Source organism: Serinus canaria, chromosome 9, assembly GCF_022539315.1.
Source record: "Serinus canaria isolate serCan28SL12 chromosome 9, serCan2020, whole genome shotgun sequence".
NCBI classification, from domain to species: domain Eukaryota; kingdom Metazoa; phylum Chordata; class Aves; order Passeriformes; family Fringillidae; genus Serinus; species Serinus canaria.
Genome location: NC_066323.1, coordinates 12,866,278 through 12,879,182, shown reverse-complemented (window position 1 = coordinate 12,879,182; position 12,905 = coordinate 12,866,278). Strand labels below are relative to the sequence as shown.

The window sequence follows — 12,905 nt, the reverse complement described above, 5'->3', positions numbered from 1 at the left end:
GCAGGAGGAGAAATAATGTAGGTTTGGAAAATTTACAGTTTTACCTGAATGAGAGAGACTCAGTAAAAGAGAGAGCAAGGGACAGCGAGAGAAAATGAGAGCGAGAGAGAAAAGAGAAAGAAAATAACAAAAAAAAAAGGAGGCGAAACAGCAACAACAAAATTAGAAAGTTAAGAGTGCTCACCCACCTGCGTTTTGATGGGTGCAGAAAACAAGATTTATTTCAGAAACCTGATGGAGGGATAGAGTCAGCTACACAGAGAAATCACGCCTGGTGTTTAAAAATTAGATCAAGTGCACCCAGCACCTACTCTCGGAGAGCTTCAGTTTTAAATAAGAAGAAAACACCTTCAAAAGACGCGAATCCCTATAGGGCTTCTCTTTCCAAAGCCTAAAAAGTTGCTCAGTGATCTTAAAAATTCAGGATCACCACGAAATCATCATAACCATCATTATCAGAATGCTGGAGACAGAGGGACAGAGAGAGGGAGAGCGGGGGACAAAATAACCCTAATAATAATAGATTTTTTTTTTTTTCCCTTAGCGTACACACACACACACAAAAAGATGCGCTGGAAATATTTTCGTGGGGGCAAAAAAAAAAAAAAAAAGGCAAAAAAAAAAAAAAAAAAAAAAGGTTATATATATATTAAAAAAAAAAAAAAAAAAAAAAAAAAAAGTTGGGGCTGCCGCAGCCCCGTTTGTCAGAGCGGTGTCAGGGCGCCACAATACCTGCGATGGATGAGGCGGCGCGGCCAATCAGCGCCCGCAGCCGGCGGGGCCGGGGGCAGCGACGCGGGGAAGGGGGAGCCGGCGCCGGCCAATGCGCGCCCACGTCCGCCCGCACGGCGCTCCGCCCCCGGCTCCCATTCATCAAGGGGGGGGACGGTGTCGTCTTTTCAATTCATTTATCTGCAGGAATGATTGCCGCTATCAGTCTCGCGTTCACCGCCCGGCTGAGGAGGTGAAAGTTTCTCCCCAGGAAGATAAACCGCAAAAGACAATATTGTGCATGATTTGCGCCTTTTTTTTGCGGAGCGAAAAAAAAAAAAAAAAAAAAGGCCCCCCGAAAAAAAAAATCGGGTGAGTGTGGGGAAGCTCGAAGAGGAGAGAGAAACAATCTCTCGGCCACTTTGCAACATTCCTATAGCAAAAAAAAAAAAAAAATCACTGAAGGAAGTTTCTTTTTTGTTTTGGTTTTTTTTAATTTTTTTTTTTTTTGCTGCCTGTGTTGAACTCTCGCCGTTATTGTTATTTGCAGCCAGTTTATTTTTGAGCTCACCCAACCCCCCCCTCCCCTCTTAAACCTCCCTGAAAAGTCAAAGCAGAGAGACAGTGAATTTTTTTGGGGCACGTTTTTATTATTATTATTATTTGCAACTGCGAAGATCTCTTCCCCTCTTCCGCACCAGCCTTTTTTTTTTTTTTCCCCTTTTTTTTTCCTTCCCCCTGCGCTGATGCCGAAGGGGGTGTTTTTGATGTGGTTGCTTTGGTGGTGATCGTCGCTGACTTTCCAAAGAGGGTGTTTTCGCCGCCGCTGCTGCTGCTGCTGCTGCTTCTCTCCGCGTTGTGTGTGTGCGCGCGTGCTTTTTTTTTGGTTGCTGCATCGACGCTGGGAAGATGCTTCTGGATGCTGGACCGCAGTATCCCGCCATAGGAGTCACTACCTTCGGATCCTCTCGCCATCACTCCACGGCCGATGTCACGGACAGAGAAGTGGGGCTGGGGATCAACCCCTTCGCCGACGGCATGGGCGCCTTCAAAATCAACCCCAGCACCCACGAGCTGGCCTCGGCCGGCCAGACCGCCTTCACCTCGCAGGCGCCCGGCTACGCGGCGGCGGCCCTGGGGCACCACCACCACCCGACCCATGTCAGCTCCTATTCCAGCGCCGCCTTCAACTCCACCCGGGACTTTCTGTTCCGCAACCGCGGCTTCGGGGAGGCGGCGGCCGCCAGCGCCCAGCACAGCCTCTTCGCCTCCGCTGCCGGCAGCTTCGCCGGACCCCACGGACACACAGATGCCGCGGGACATATACTTTTCCCGGGGCTGCACGAACAAGCCACCAGCCACGCTTCGCCTAACGTGGTGAACGGGCAGATGCGCCTGGGCTTCTCCGGAGACATGTACGGCAGACCCGACCAGTACGGCCAGGTCACCAGCCCCCGCTCCGAGCACTACGCCTCGACCCAGCTGCACGGCTACGGCCACATGAACATGAACATGGCAGCCCACCACGGGGCAGGGGCCTTCTTTCGTTACATGAGGCAGCCCATCAAACAGGAACTCATCTGTAAGTGGATTGAGCCCGAGCAATTGTCAAACCCCAAAAAGTCCTGCAACAAAACTTTCAGCACGATGCACGAGCTGGTGACTCATGTCACGGTGGAGCACGTTGGAGGACCCGAGCAGTCCAATCACATATGTTTCTGGGAAGAGTGTCCAAGAGAAGGGAAACCTTTCAAGGCCAAATATAAACTTGTAAATCACATCAGAGTCCACACAGGTGAAAAACCTTTCCCCTGCCCTTTCCCAGGCTGTGGCAAAGTGTTTGCCAGATCAGAGAATCTCAAAATACACAAAAGAACTCATACAGGTACGGTAACCTTCTCTGTCACTTTTCTCTGTGCGAGTGGAAGCGCCGAGCGCCGGGGCCGGAGCGGGACGCGGGGCCGTGCCGGAGGGGTTGGGGGCCGGCTTGGCCGAGGCTCGCACGGGGAGGAGGGGGTTTGGTCCAGGGACCACTGCTTTTTTTCCGGGAGAGGCCGGCTCGGAGCTCCGCTGCAAAACGAGCTCGGTCACAGCCACGCCAGCAGCAGCAACAAAAAGAAAATGATCCCTGCCGAGGCAGAGGGGGAGGACGGCAGGGTTTGCTGCTGGGATTGTTAGGGCGGAGGGGGTGGGGTGGAGGATCGCAGCAACCTGTCCTGTTTAAATTTATAGGTTTTAATTAATTATTGTTCGGCAGTTTTGGCTGTGGCACCATGAGAAATTGTGCTAAATGTTGCAGGCAGCTCATTCTTCTCCTCTCTGCAATTCAGGGCTTGGTAAATATTTAATTCCGTTGAGCGATATTAAACAAACCGAGCCCGGCGCTTTACTGTGTTATTGTTGTGCGGAGGGGAGGCGCCGGTATTCCTGAGAACTTTTTCCTTCGTGGGAGGTGGGAATGCAGCAGCCTCCGGCCGGGAGAGCGATCTCCCCTTGCTCCCACCCCCGAACGCTGAAAGCCAGAGCCGCTTTCCCTTGCGCTTTTGCCGAGGGTTTGTGGAGCTGCCTACTCGTTGATTTCCCGGACAGGATAATTTTCAATATTGCAAGAAAATATGAGGGAGGGGGCTGGGGGGGCGAGAGAGTAAAATATTACGAGAACGAGCTATAAAATTCGAAACCAGACGCTGAGGATCGTGTGTAATATCCCACCACGCCTGCTCTCTCGCTCGGAGCGTTGTGAAGAGGGAGAGGTGCCCGGGACTGGGGTTGAAAGGAAACTCGCCTCTCCAAAGGAAAGGGGGGGTGGGGGAGAAGTTATTTAGCTCCCCTGCTCTTCGAAACGGGCGCTTTGCAGGAGTCGGAGGTCCGGAAAGGATAGAGACTAGAAGCAAGGTTTTGGGGTTCGAGCGGCGCTGAAGTTAGAAAGTTGCAAGTGTTTGAAATGGAGCCCTGAGCTCCGTCCGGCGTTGCGGTGACAATGAGCGATACAGCCGGCCCTGCTTAATCAGATCCCTTTCCCCCCCCCCTCCCCCTTCCCTCTGCAATAGGTGAAAAACCATTTAAGTGTGAGTTCGAGGGCTGTGACAGGCGCTTTGCAAACAGCAGCGACCGCAAAAAGCACATGCATGTGCACACTTCCGACAAGCCCTATCTCTGCAAAATGTGCGACAAGTCCTACACGCACCCCAGCTCCCTCCGAAAGCACATGAAGGTAAATGGAGGGCGCCTGGCGTGCGGGCCTGCCCGGGCGGAGGGCGGCGGGGCCGGCGCGGCCGTGCCTGCGGGCAGCGGGGCCCCGGCTCCGGGCCCGCCGGGCCGCGCTCAGCCCCGGGCCCGGCCCCGCCGCGGGGCCTTCGGTCGGCGCGGCTCGGCCGGGGAGGGGCAGGGAGGCGGCGGCAGGACGCGGCCGGGGGGGCGCAGGCCGGTCTCGCCCGGCGGGCAGGGGCCGGGGCTGGAGCCGGGGCCGCCGGGGAGCCCCGCAGGAGAGCCCGAGCCCGGGGCCCGCTGCTGGGTCCCCGGGGCTGGCGCATCCCCAGGCCGAGGCCTCCGTCCGCCGCCGCTCTCTATCTCTGCCCGGGTTTTCTCTTGCAGGTCCATGAATCATCCTCGCAGGGGTCCCAGCCTTCTCCCGCCGCCAGCTCAGGCTACGAGTCCTCCACCCCTCCAACCATCGTGTCTCCATCCACAGAAAACCAGACTGCCAGCTCCTTATCCCCTTCCTCCTCCGCAGTCCATCACACGTCCAGCCACAGCACGCTTACATCAAATTTTAACGAATGGTACGTCTAAAATGCTAAAACAAAACAACAACAACAACAAAACACAAACCGAAACAAAAAAAAAAAAAAAAAGAGCCCCAAGCGAGCAAACAAATACCCTATTTAAAGACTCCAAAATAATGGACACTCTGAAATCAAAATTTAAATGAGCAAACAAAAATAAAATGCTGCCAGTAGACCCAGGACTGAGTAAAATGAAGACTTAATTTTTAAATTTTGTTTTGTCCTCCATTATTTCTCTCTCTCCTTTTTTTTTTTAAATTTTTTCCTTTCTTTTATCTCTTTTTTTTCCTTTTTTTTTCCTGACTGTTCTGCTCTGTTCCAAGGCTTGGTAGGCGAAGGGGTTAGTAGAATGCATAAGAAGACAAGGTTACCAGGGCAAATGCCAACTGTGTAGGGCTTCACTGGAAACCACTGATTAGAGATCGCCAACTGCATGTCTGCTCGGGCAGCGGCCTTCCCCCCCCATCCCCTCTTGTAAATACAGAATTATTAGCATCAAAAACAAAACGACAAAAAAAGTGTACTGTTTGATTTTGTAAATAGTTATATCGCAAGTTGAATAAGGGGATATGTGGATTTGTGGTCTTTGCATATATGTGGGGGGAGGGGCGGGCGGGCGGGAGCGGCGGCGGGGGGGCGGAGGTGGTGGGGGGGCAGAGGGAAGAGGTAGAAATTCAACTATTTGTACTGAATGGCAAGAATGTTCTAGTAAATGTGTATCAAAATGTGAATTACTTTGTATTATTACAGTCTAAACGTCGATCTAACAGAATATTATTGGTATTAATGTGCTTTTTTGTATAAAGTGCAACATTTCGTCCCAAAGTCCAGTCTAAGTAGTGCAGTAAAATGTTGTTACACGTCCTGTCAAGAAATTCGTATAGTGAAAGCCTGGATCTGCGTGTCAAACTGTTACATTTGTTTATGTAAAGTGATATTAAAAAAAAAAAAGATATAAACTATATCTGTCCGTTGCTTTTGGCAAATACAAGAACATAATGTATATAAATCCTAATTTCCATATTTATCCGCATGTAAAGGTCCGGTTATACCTGTTACAAGATATTCAATATTTATGGCTAGAAGAATTGGTATGTAAAATTTAGTTTACAGAACTGTTTGGTAACATTTCGTACCTTATTAAAGATTCTTAAATCCCAAGAATTGTGGTAGGAATTCTTATTCACTAAGTCAACCTGCTGCAACTCCTACTAGCTTTAGGATATTAGAATAAAACTGTCCCAGTTTTTCACTGCTTTCCATTATGTCATCACTAAAGCAGCGAAGGTGATATAAATGTGATAAATGAAAGGATCCCTGCTGGCATTACTATAGTGTGTAATTAGTATTTATATCAAAATTTATGAAACAAATTTTCGGCCGCAGTATAATTTAAATGACCTTTGCAGACATAGAATAACAACCATAAAAATAACAGAAATAGATTGCATATGCTACATAAATATTAATGTGGGGAATTGTTACATGAGAAGTGCTGCATTCCAGTCCAACACTGTCCATGAATCTGCATAGACTGGGTCCCTAAATTAAATTAATTCGCATAACATATATTAGGAGATTTAAAACAGAGGAGATTTCGGTTGCTATTTTAATTTAAGGCATTTATGACCATAACTAATTCTTAGGCAGTGGATTCATGACTTTCCTTGGGCCTTTTACTCCAAGAAGTACAGCACTGTTTCACGAAGGCCGTTGTTGTTGTTGTGTGTATTTTTATTTGATTTTTTTCTTCTTATTTTTATTTCTTTGCTGATATTTCTTAAAACGTGATGTTAATTTAAATCAATTACTTCCTATGCTATGTTATTATTATTACTATAATTTTGCTAGTGTTAATAGCTTTCTAAAAAAATAAATGTAGGGCATAAGAATTATTTTATGTAATTTGATTATCTTTCTATCTCTTTTATTTATTTCTCATTTACTTAAGAAATTCGTTCCATTGGCTGGCGTTGATACAGTAAATTTGTAAATGAGAAGACAATATAAAAAATCTAAATTACTTGTGCTTAATGACTGTAGCAGAACGCCTTTTCTCTAAATCAGATTGTCTTCCTTGCAGTTTAGTTTGATAGATTTGCAAGCTGTACTGCTTCCACTAACTTAGCTACGGTTGTTGGAACTGTTGGGCTTTGTTCCTGGTTGTAGCTTGCATGATCGCCCCATTAAGCAGACAACATATCAACAGACAACACAAATCATGAGGTTGGCTAAAGCTGCGAGGGCTTGTGATATGTCATAGAGTGAATTGCACAAACTGACCTTCCAGTAGACCAAGATGACACTTTAACAGCTTCTTTAAAGAAATATTATGTGTACAGCGAGTCAATAGCCATATTAACCGCTCAGGGGGCGGGGGTGCGGGGGAAGCCGCTCTCCCCTCAATCAGTGCGGGCACTCCGCAGCCCCGGCGCTAACCCGCCCAGAGCACTGCCCTGGCTCTCAGCAGCCCTCCGCAAGGATATTCCTTTGTCCATAACATTTGGGGATCTCCCTCGGAGAGACTTTCCGCTGCCCGAGAGCATACGCCTCACCCTACACCCCTCCAAAAAAAAAAAAAAAAAAAAAAAAAAAAAAAGGAAAAAAAAAAAAAAAAAAGAGTTTGTCTTGCTCTTCCCAATTCCTACTCCTGCCAGTTCGGCATCGCCGCCTGCTCCCTGCAGCACCCGTGGGAAGGCTTCGCTTTAACTTTACTTTCTACAAAATGTTATTATTGTAAGGCTAATACCAGTTTTCAATGAAAAGAGCGCCACCTTGCAGGGTTTGGCGAGATAGGAAAAGTTGGAGCCCGGTGGGACCGGGGCAGAAAGTGCTGGGACTTGAGGAAATGTAGCCCACCGAGAGAAAGAGCCGGGGGAAAAAGTGTTTCATGCGCCGAAAGTGTTGCTTTGTCGCGAATCTTTCAGGGTAACTGTCTCGGCGATTTTACCGGGCATGGTTTATAAAAAATGTAACCTGGGCGTATCTAAGAAAAAAAGAATCGTTGAGCTCCTCTGAGCCACCCATCTGTAAAGTAAACCCGGAGAAATGTGGTGAGGGTGAGATATTTTAAAGATGCGTATTGCAACTTTCTTTGAACTTGTGCAAAGTCCCTAGTGGTCGCTTAACACAGATCTGTTACTTGTGTGTATTGGAACACTTGGCTAATGAGTATTCTTTTAAACTTTCAGTCTGAGATTTGTTTGAGCGTCCTACAGCAGAAAGGATGATTCTAATGTTGTTGCTGCTGCTGCTGTAGGTTTTTTATCTGGGCTGAGGGGGAACTGTGCGATACTGGTTGATCTCCATCCCGTGTGTGTTCTGAATTAGCGCCGATCACTGGGGTTGGAATTGTTAATGCTGAATTCAAGTCCACGCCATGCTGGTGCTTGTGCTGTTCGCTTGGCTCTGGAGAGGGGAGCAGTGCTTTGAAATCCTCGGCAGAGAGAGAGATGTTTTTCAGGCAGAGAGGTTGTGAGGTTTCTCTCGGGGGTTTCTGCGCTGTTTTAGTCCCTAAAGTCAACTTTGCTCTAGCAAGGCTCCCTTTGCGGATTTATTCACGAAGGCTTGCGAGGAGAAGCACCGACCCCGGCTCTCCAGCCTCAATGGGGGCCATCATTTTCTTTCCTATGCCTGCCTCTGGAGATGGTGTCGCGGTACTTTTCCTGCGTGGGAAAAGTAGATTTCGCAGCCCACGGCAGGCCGTGCCGACAGCTCCGCTCCGCTCCTGCCTGCCTGCTCCGGGCTAGACAAAACACTTAGGTCCGATGTCTGCCGTCCGCAGTCTCCCGCGCCCGCGGAGGCTCCCTCCGCCGCGGGGGAGTGTTTGAAGATACCCAAAGCAGGACGGCAGTGCCGGCGGGGAGAGTGCAGGAGGCTGCTCGGCTGGGTGTGTGGAGGGCTGTGCGTGCTGGCCCCTCTCGGGTGGCAACCCCCGGCCGCGCTTGTGCCGTTTGCACGCAGAAAGTTAAATGCAAAACAATAATCAGGCGCTTCCACTTCCCCAGCGAAAGACTCGCCTTTCAGGTCTCTTTAATGGTTTGTGAGTGATCGCTTGAATTTATTAAGAGGCAAGTCCGGCATTCATAAGGCAAAGTTAGCTTTTTTAGTCCAGACACTGTTTGAAATGGGGACACCCGCTCCGCGCTGGCCTCGTCTGGTTATCGCCCTTCTTTTAGCCGTGAGGAAGCAGCAGTCCCTGCACTGATGCACGGAGCATCGACGATTTTATTTACTGCTTTTCTGGCCAAGCTAGTAAACGGCTCTGACTTTGTAAGTTTTCCTGTGTCCAAAACCCTCGCTCCTCTCGCAGGAACTTTCAAAGGGAGCGAGCAGCGAGCCGGGCCGCGGACCGGGCCGGGGCGGCGGTAGCGCAGGAGCTCCGCTGCACTCCCGGGGCCGCAGGAGCCCCTGCGCGGCCGGCGCGGAGCCAGAGCACGGCTGCAAAGCCCGCTTCCAGCGGGCAGGACTGGCAAGGAGATCCCCTCTGGAAAGGGCAGAGTATGTCAAGTGACCTGTCACTAAAAGAACCCGCGTGCGGTTTTGCCGCTGGAGCTCAGAGGGAGAGGAATTCGTGAGCGATACGCCCACGAAGGAGGCTGTGCAGGTACCAGGCGCACCGTGCATCACCGTCACAAAGTTTCCATCTGCATTTGCACACGCACGCACCCCGTTGGCACCCGCAGCACGCCCGCGAAGCCGCCCTGGCTGTGCCCGCCCGTGGCTGCGCCCGCCCGCCGCCCCACGCACACGTGAGCGCCGGGCACCTCGAGAGGAGGGCTCGATCCCCGCGGTCAGCGCGGCCATCCCGCGGGAATCAGCACATTTTCCTCAAAAGGTGCCCTGCGATTCCCTGCTGAGCGGGGCTTTGCTGCCGGGGAGAGGCCGGGGAAAGCTGAGAGGCCCGGCCGGGGCCCAGCGCGGCCGCGCAGCCAGGCCTGGGGAGCGGCTCCGCGGGCGCGGGGTGTCCCGTGGCGGGCACGGACATTGCCTGTGCTGTGGCTACAACTCACGGGACACGCGGTCACTGCCGCAGATGCACATTAGCTCACCGAAATCACCGTTCGCGTTGCTGATTGTATTACAAATATGTCCGTATCTGTACATTACCTCTCTATCTACATCTGTACGTAAAGAAAGAACGCTGTTTCTAGAAGGACACACGTTCATGTGTTGACACGGAAGTATATTTTCGAGGGCTCACAGAACCTCAATACAAATGTTCTGTACAGTGGGTGGTATTTGTAACAGAATGGATATAATTTCCAAATTCACCCAGAAAGATTAATAATTGAGACTTCTATTTTGAATGAGGGGCAGGTCTGATTTCCTGAACCTGCTGAACGTATGAAGGTGGATTCCATTTCACCGCAAAGGTACTGCGTTTTAGGGATCATTGTTTATTAAAAATGGCCAAGGTTTTTATTTTGTATCAATTTTTTTTTCCCCTGCTGCGGACGTCTATGGGTCAGATTTGGTTCATCTTCGATAACATGAAACACGATCCTGTGAAGAGAAGGGGCTATTTTTATCATGCAGCTGGAAGCTGTCATCAATTCGTAACATTTATTTCGGCTTTAGAACGATAGTATAAAATAGCATGAAGTTTCCAGATGACGCCCGTACTGCAGACAGGATTTTTCAAGTATAATAAATCAAATTAATTACCTTTTAGATATATACGCTCATACTACCTCTCTATGAAACTGCTATTAAAAAAATGCTCGATGTGTGCATCTGTGATTGTGCATGTGTTTACATCTGGGGACCCAAACACAGAATTAGCTGTCTGGGGTAGCTGCAGCAAGGGTGCAGGATCAATGGGGCACACTCAAGTCTGAGTCCTCTCATACTGCTTGTCCAGACCTGGGCACGGCTTTGCTTAGCAAAAAAAAAAAAAAAAAAAAAAAAAAAAGTTGTGTTTTGGCACGGGGCAGAACTGCAAGATCCTTTAGTATCCTTTTCACTTCCAAAAATCCCATGAGGAAATATGACCAAAGAGTAAAGAAAAAATAAGCCCGGGAGAATACCCCCACATCAGCAAGCTTCCCCCCGCCAGGCCACATGTTTTGGGCTTGATGTTGCCTCTTTTGGGGGCCGGGGGGCAGCCGGGAGGTTCAGGACTGACCACCTGGGGACGGTTCCTGGAAACCGCTGCTGTGCGTGGGGGCGGTGCGTGTCACTGGGGTGTGTGTGTGTTTGTGTGAGCGCTCTGTGTGTGAGTGCCGTGTGCGTGAGCGCTCTGTGAGTGAGTGTGAGCGCTCTGTGCGTGTCAGCGGGATGTGTGTGTGTGTTTGTGCGAGTAGTCTGCGTGTGTGTGAGTTGTGCGTGCATCTGCACGTGTGATGCGTGTGTAAGTGTTGTGTGAGCGTGTGAGTGCTCCGTACGAGTCCTGTGTGTGTGATGTGATGTGTCTGGCTGTGTCTGTCTGTCTGTCTGTGTATGTGTATGTCTGTCTGTCTGTGTGTGTGTGTGAGCGCCCGCCGAACGCCCCGGCGGCAGCCCTAGCGGCGCATGCGCGCCCGCGGCGCGGCTGCACGTGCTGTTGAATATTTATGACGCGGCCCCGCCGCCCGCGGAAGGTGCCCGCGCCCGCCCCGCGCCCGCGCCCGCGCACGGCAGCGCCGCCGCCGCACGTGCTGCCCGCCCGCCCCGCACCGCCCCGCACCCCCGGCCCGGCCCGGCCCGGCCCGGCCAGGCTGCCCCGCCGCGCCGTCCCCCTGCCACGCAGCGATGATCCCGGGCAGGCTCTTTCAGCCTCCCCCTGCAGGTTGGGCAAACGCGACCTCCCTCCTCTAACGGGCTCTTCAGCCACCCCCCGGCCCCCTCCTCACAGCCGTTCTCAGCGCCGGGGGTCGCCGGCCGAGTGGCTTTTCGTGGGCTGATATGTCAAAACGAGACGGGTACAGCCACCAGAAGGGAACCGTCTCTGGGGAAGAGAGAAAGGTTCTTGTAATGGATTCCTTTCTGTCTAGCTCCTCTTAAGAAAACCTCATCATACTGTATGGCCCATCATATTTTATTGCTGATATACCGACATTGCATGGTAGATCCGAGGAAGAAACGTAGGCTCTTGTCATTTATTCCTTTGTAGGCTGTAGGTTTTTAATTTTTAAATTTTTAAAAACCAAATAGTAGCAATTCCCAGTACTCATTGTTCAGCGGCACAAAGTGATTTTAAAGCCTTTTGTAGGGTGGCAGAATAACATCTCATAGTATCAGAAATGTGCTTCTGTATCTTGGTAATAACGTAGATTTTTCTTTCCCCTGAGCCCGGTGGGAGCGGGCAGGATTGAGGCAGGAGCCCTCGGAACCCGCGCGGGCTCCCGGGCACACCTGGGCACTTGCCTCGGCCCGGGCACGGCCGCGTCCGCACGGCTCGGCCCAGCACCCACCAAGTTCCCAGAAAGGCCCTTCCGGGTGGAGCCAGGCGGACTGGAAATGGCCCAGCGACAATTCTCTCTCCGTAGCCTCTCTCTCCCTCTTCCCCCTCCGCCATAGCCCACCTCTCCCCATCGCCCCCTCTCCCCTCCCTGCCCGGCGCTGCAGACGAACGCTCCCATAGGTGTGTGCTCCTGGGCTGGGTTGTGGAATCCCCTCCGGCCAACACCTGAGTGCCTGTGTCCCCCTCCCCGCAAGGCTGAGGTTCCCTGCACGCCCCAGCCGACTACAAGGGGCAACAATAAAGCCGATGTCCATCATGTCGCCTTTTCATTTCAGAGAGGGCAGATCCTGACCTCGGTTCCCCAAGTGGAAGCTTGTCTTGGGCGCTCACTGTTGTCACCATTTGCTCCAACATTTAAACAGATGCGTATTCATACACATTTCCCCCCTGCTTTCCATCCAGGCTTTTTTCTTTCTTCCATTTTCCCCCTTAGCCGAAGGGGAAGCTCCCCGGTAATTACAGGGGCAGGAGAATGGCATTCAGGGGGACAGTGGCGCCCGGGCACACACCTGAGCCACATGCCCACGCCTCCGCGTGGGAATCTGCTCCCACCATTTAGCTCCCAAGAAAACTGTTGATCTCTAAGCGTGAGCCTGAACCTTTGCATTTAGTGTTCATGGCTGCTTCGTTTCCTCCCTCCCCCCAGCTCTTTTCCCTCCGGCTTCGTCCCTCTGTTGTATTTCCAGAGATATCCAGGTCCCCCCGGTGGGCTGGGGCAGGCGCGGGGCGCGGGCGTCTGCGCCAGGACGGGACCGCGCAGCGCTCGCTGCGGGGGCAGAGGAGGGGGACGTGCCCTCGCTTCTCAGCCAACTGGACAAGAATGGGCTCTATTATTATTGTTGTTGTTGCTTTTTCTGTTACTAATATTATTGTTATTGTTGTTGTTACTATCATATTAATTTAAAAACTATCCCTTTGCAACTTGCAAAGCGTCTGTAAATTTACCTTAAACCTGCTTTTTTTCC

The 12,905-nt window shown here is 51.1% G+C and overlaps 1 protein-coding gene across 1 annotated transcript; it reads left to right on the top strand.

Annotated features, from left to right (window-relative positions):
* Positions 1 to 929: 929 nt before the first annotated feature.
* LOC103815642 (zinc finger protein ZIC 1) lies at positions 930 to 4,662 on the top strand. Its single transcript, XM_030227377.2, has 3 exons — positions 930 to 2,596; positions 3,762 to 3,925; positions 4,306 to 4,662. Exons 1-3 carry the CDS (start codon positions 1,621 to 1,623, stop codon positions 4,501 to 4,503), a joined length of 1,338 nt encoding a protein of 445 aa, XP_030083237.1. The 5' UTR covers positions 930 to 1,620; the 3' UTR covers positions 4,504 to 4,662.
* Positions 4,663 to 12,905: the final 8,243 nt, after the last annotated feature.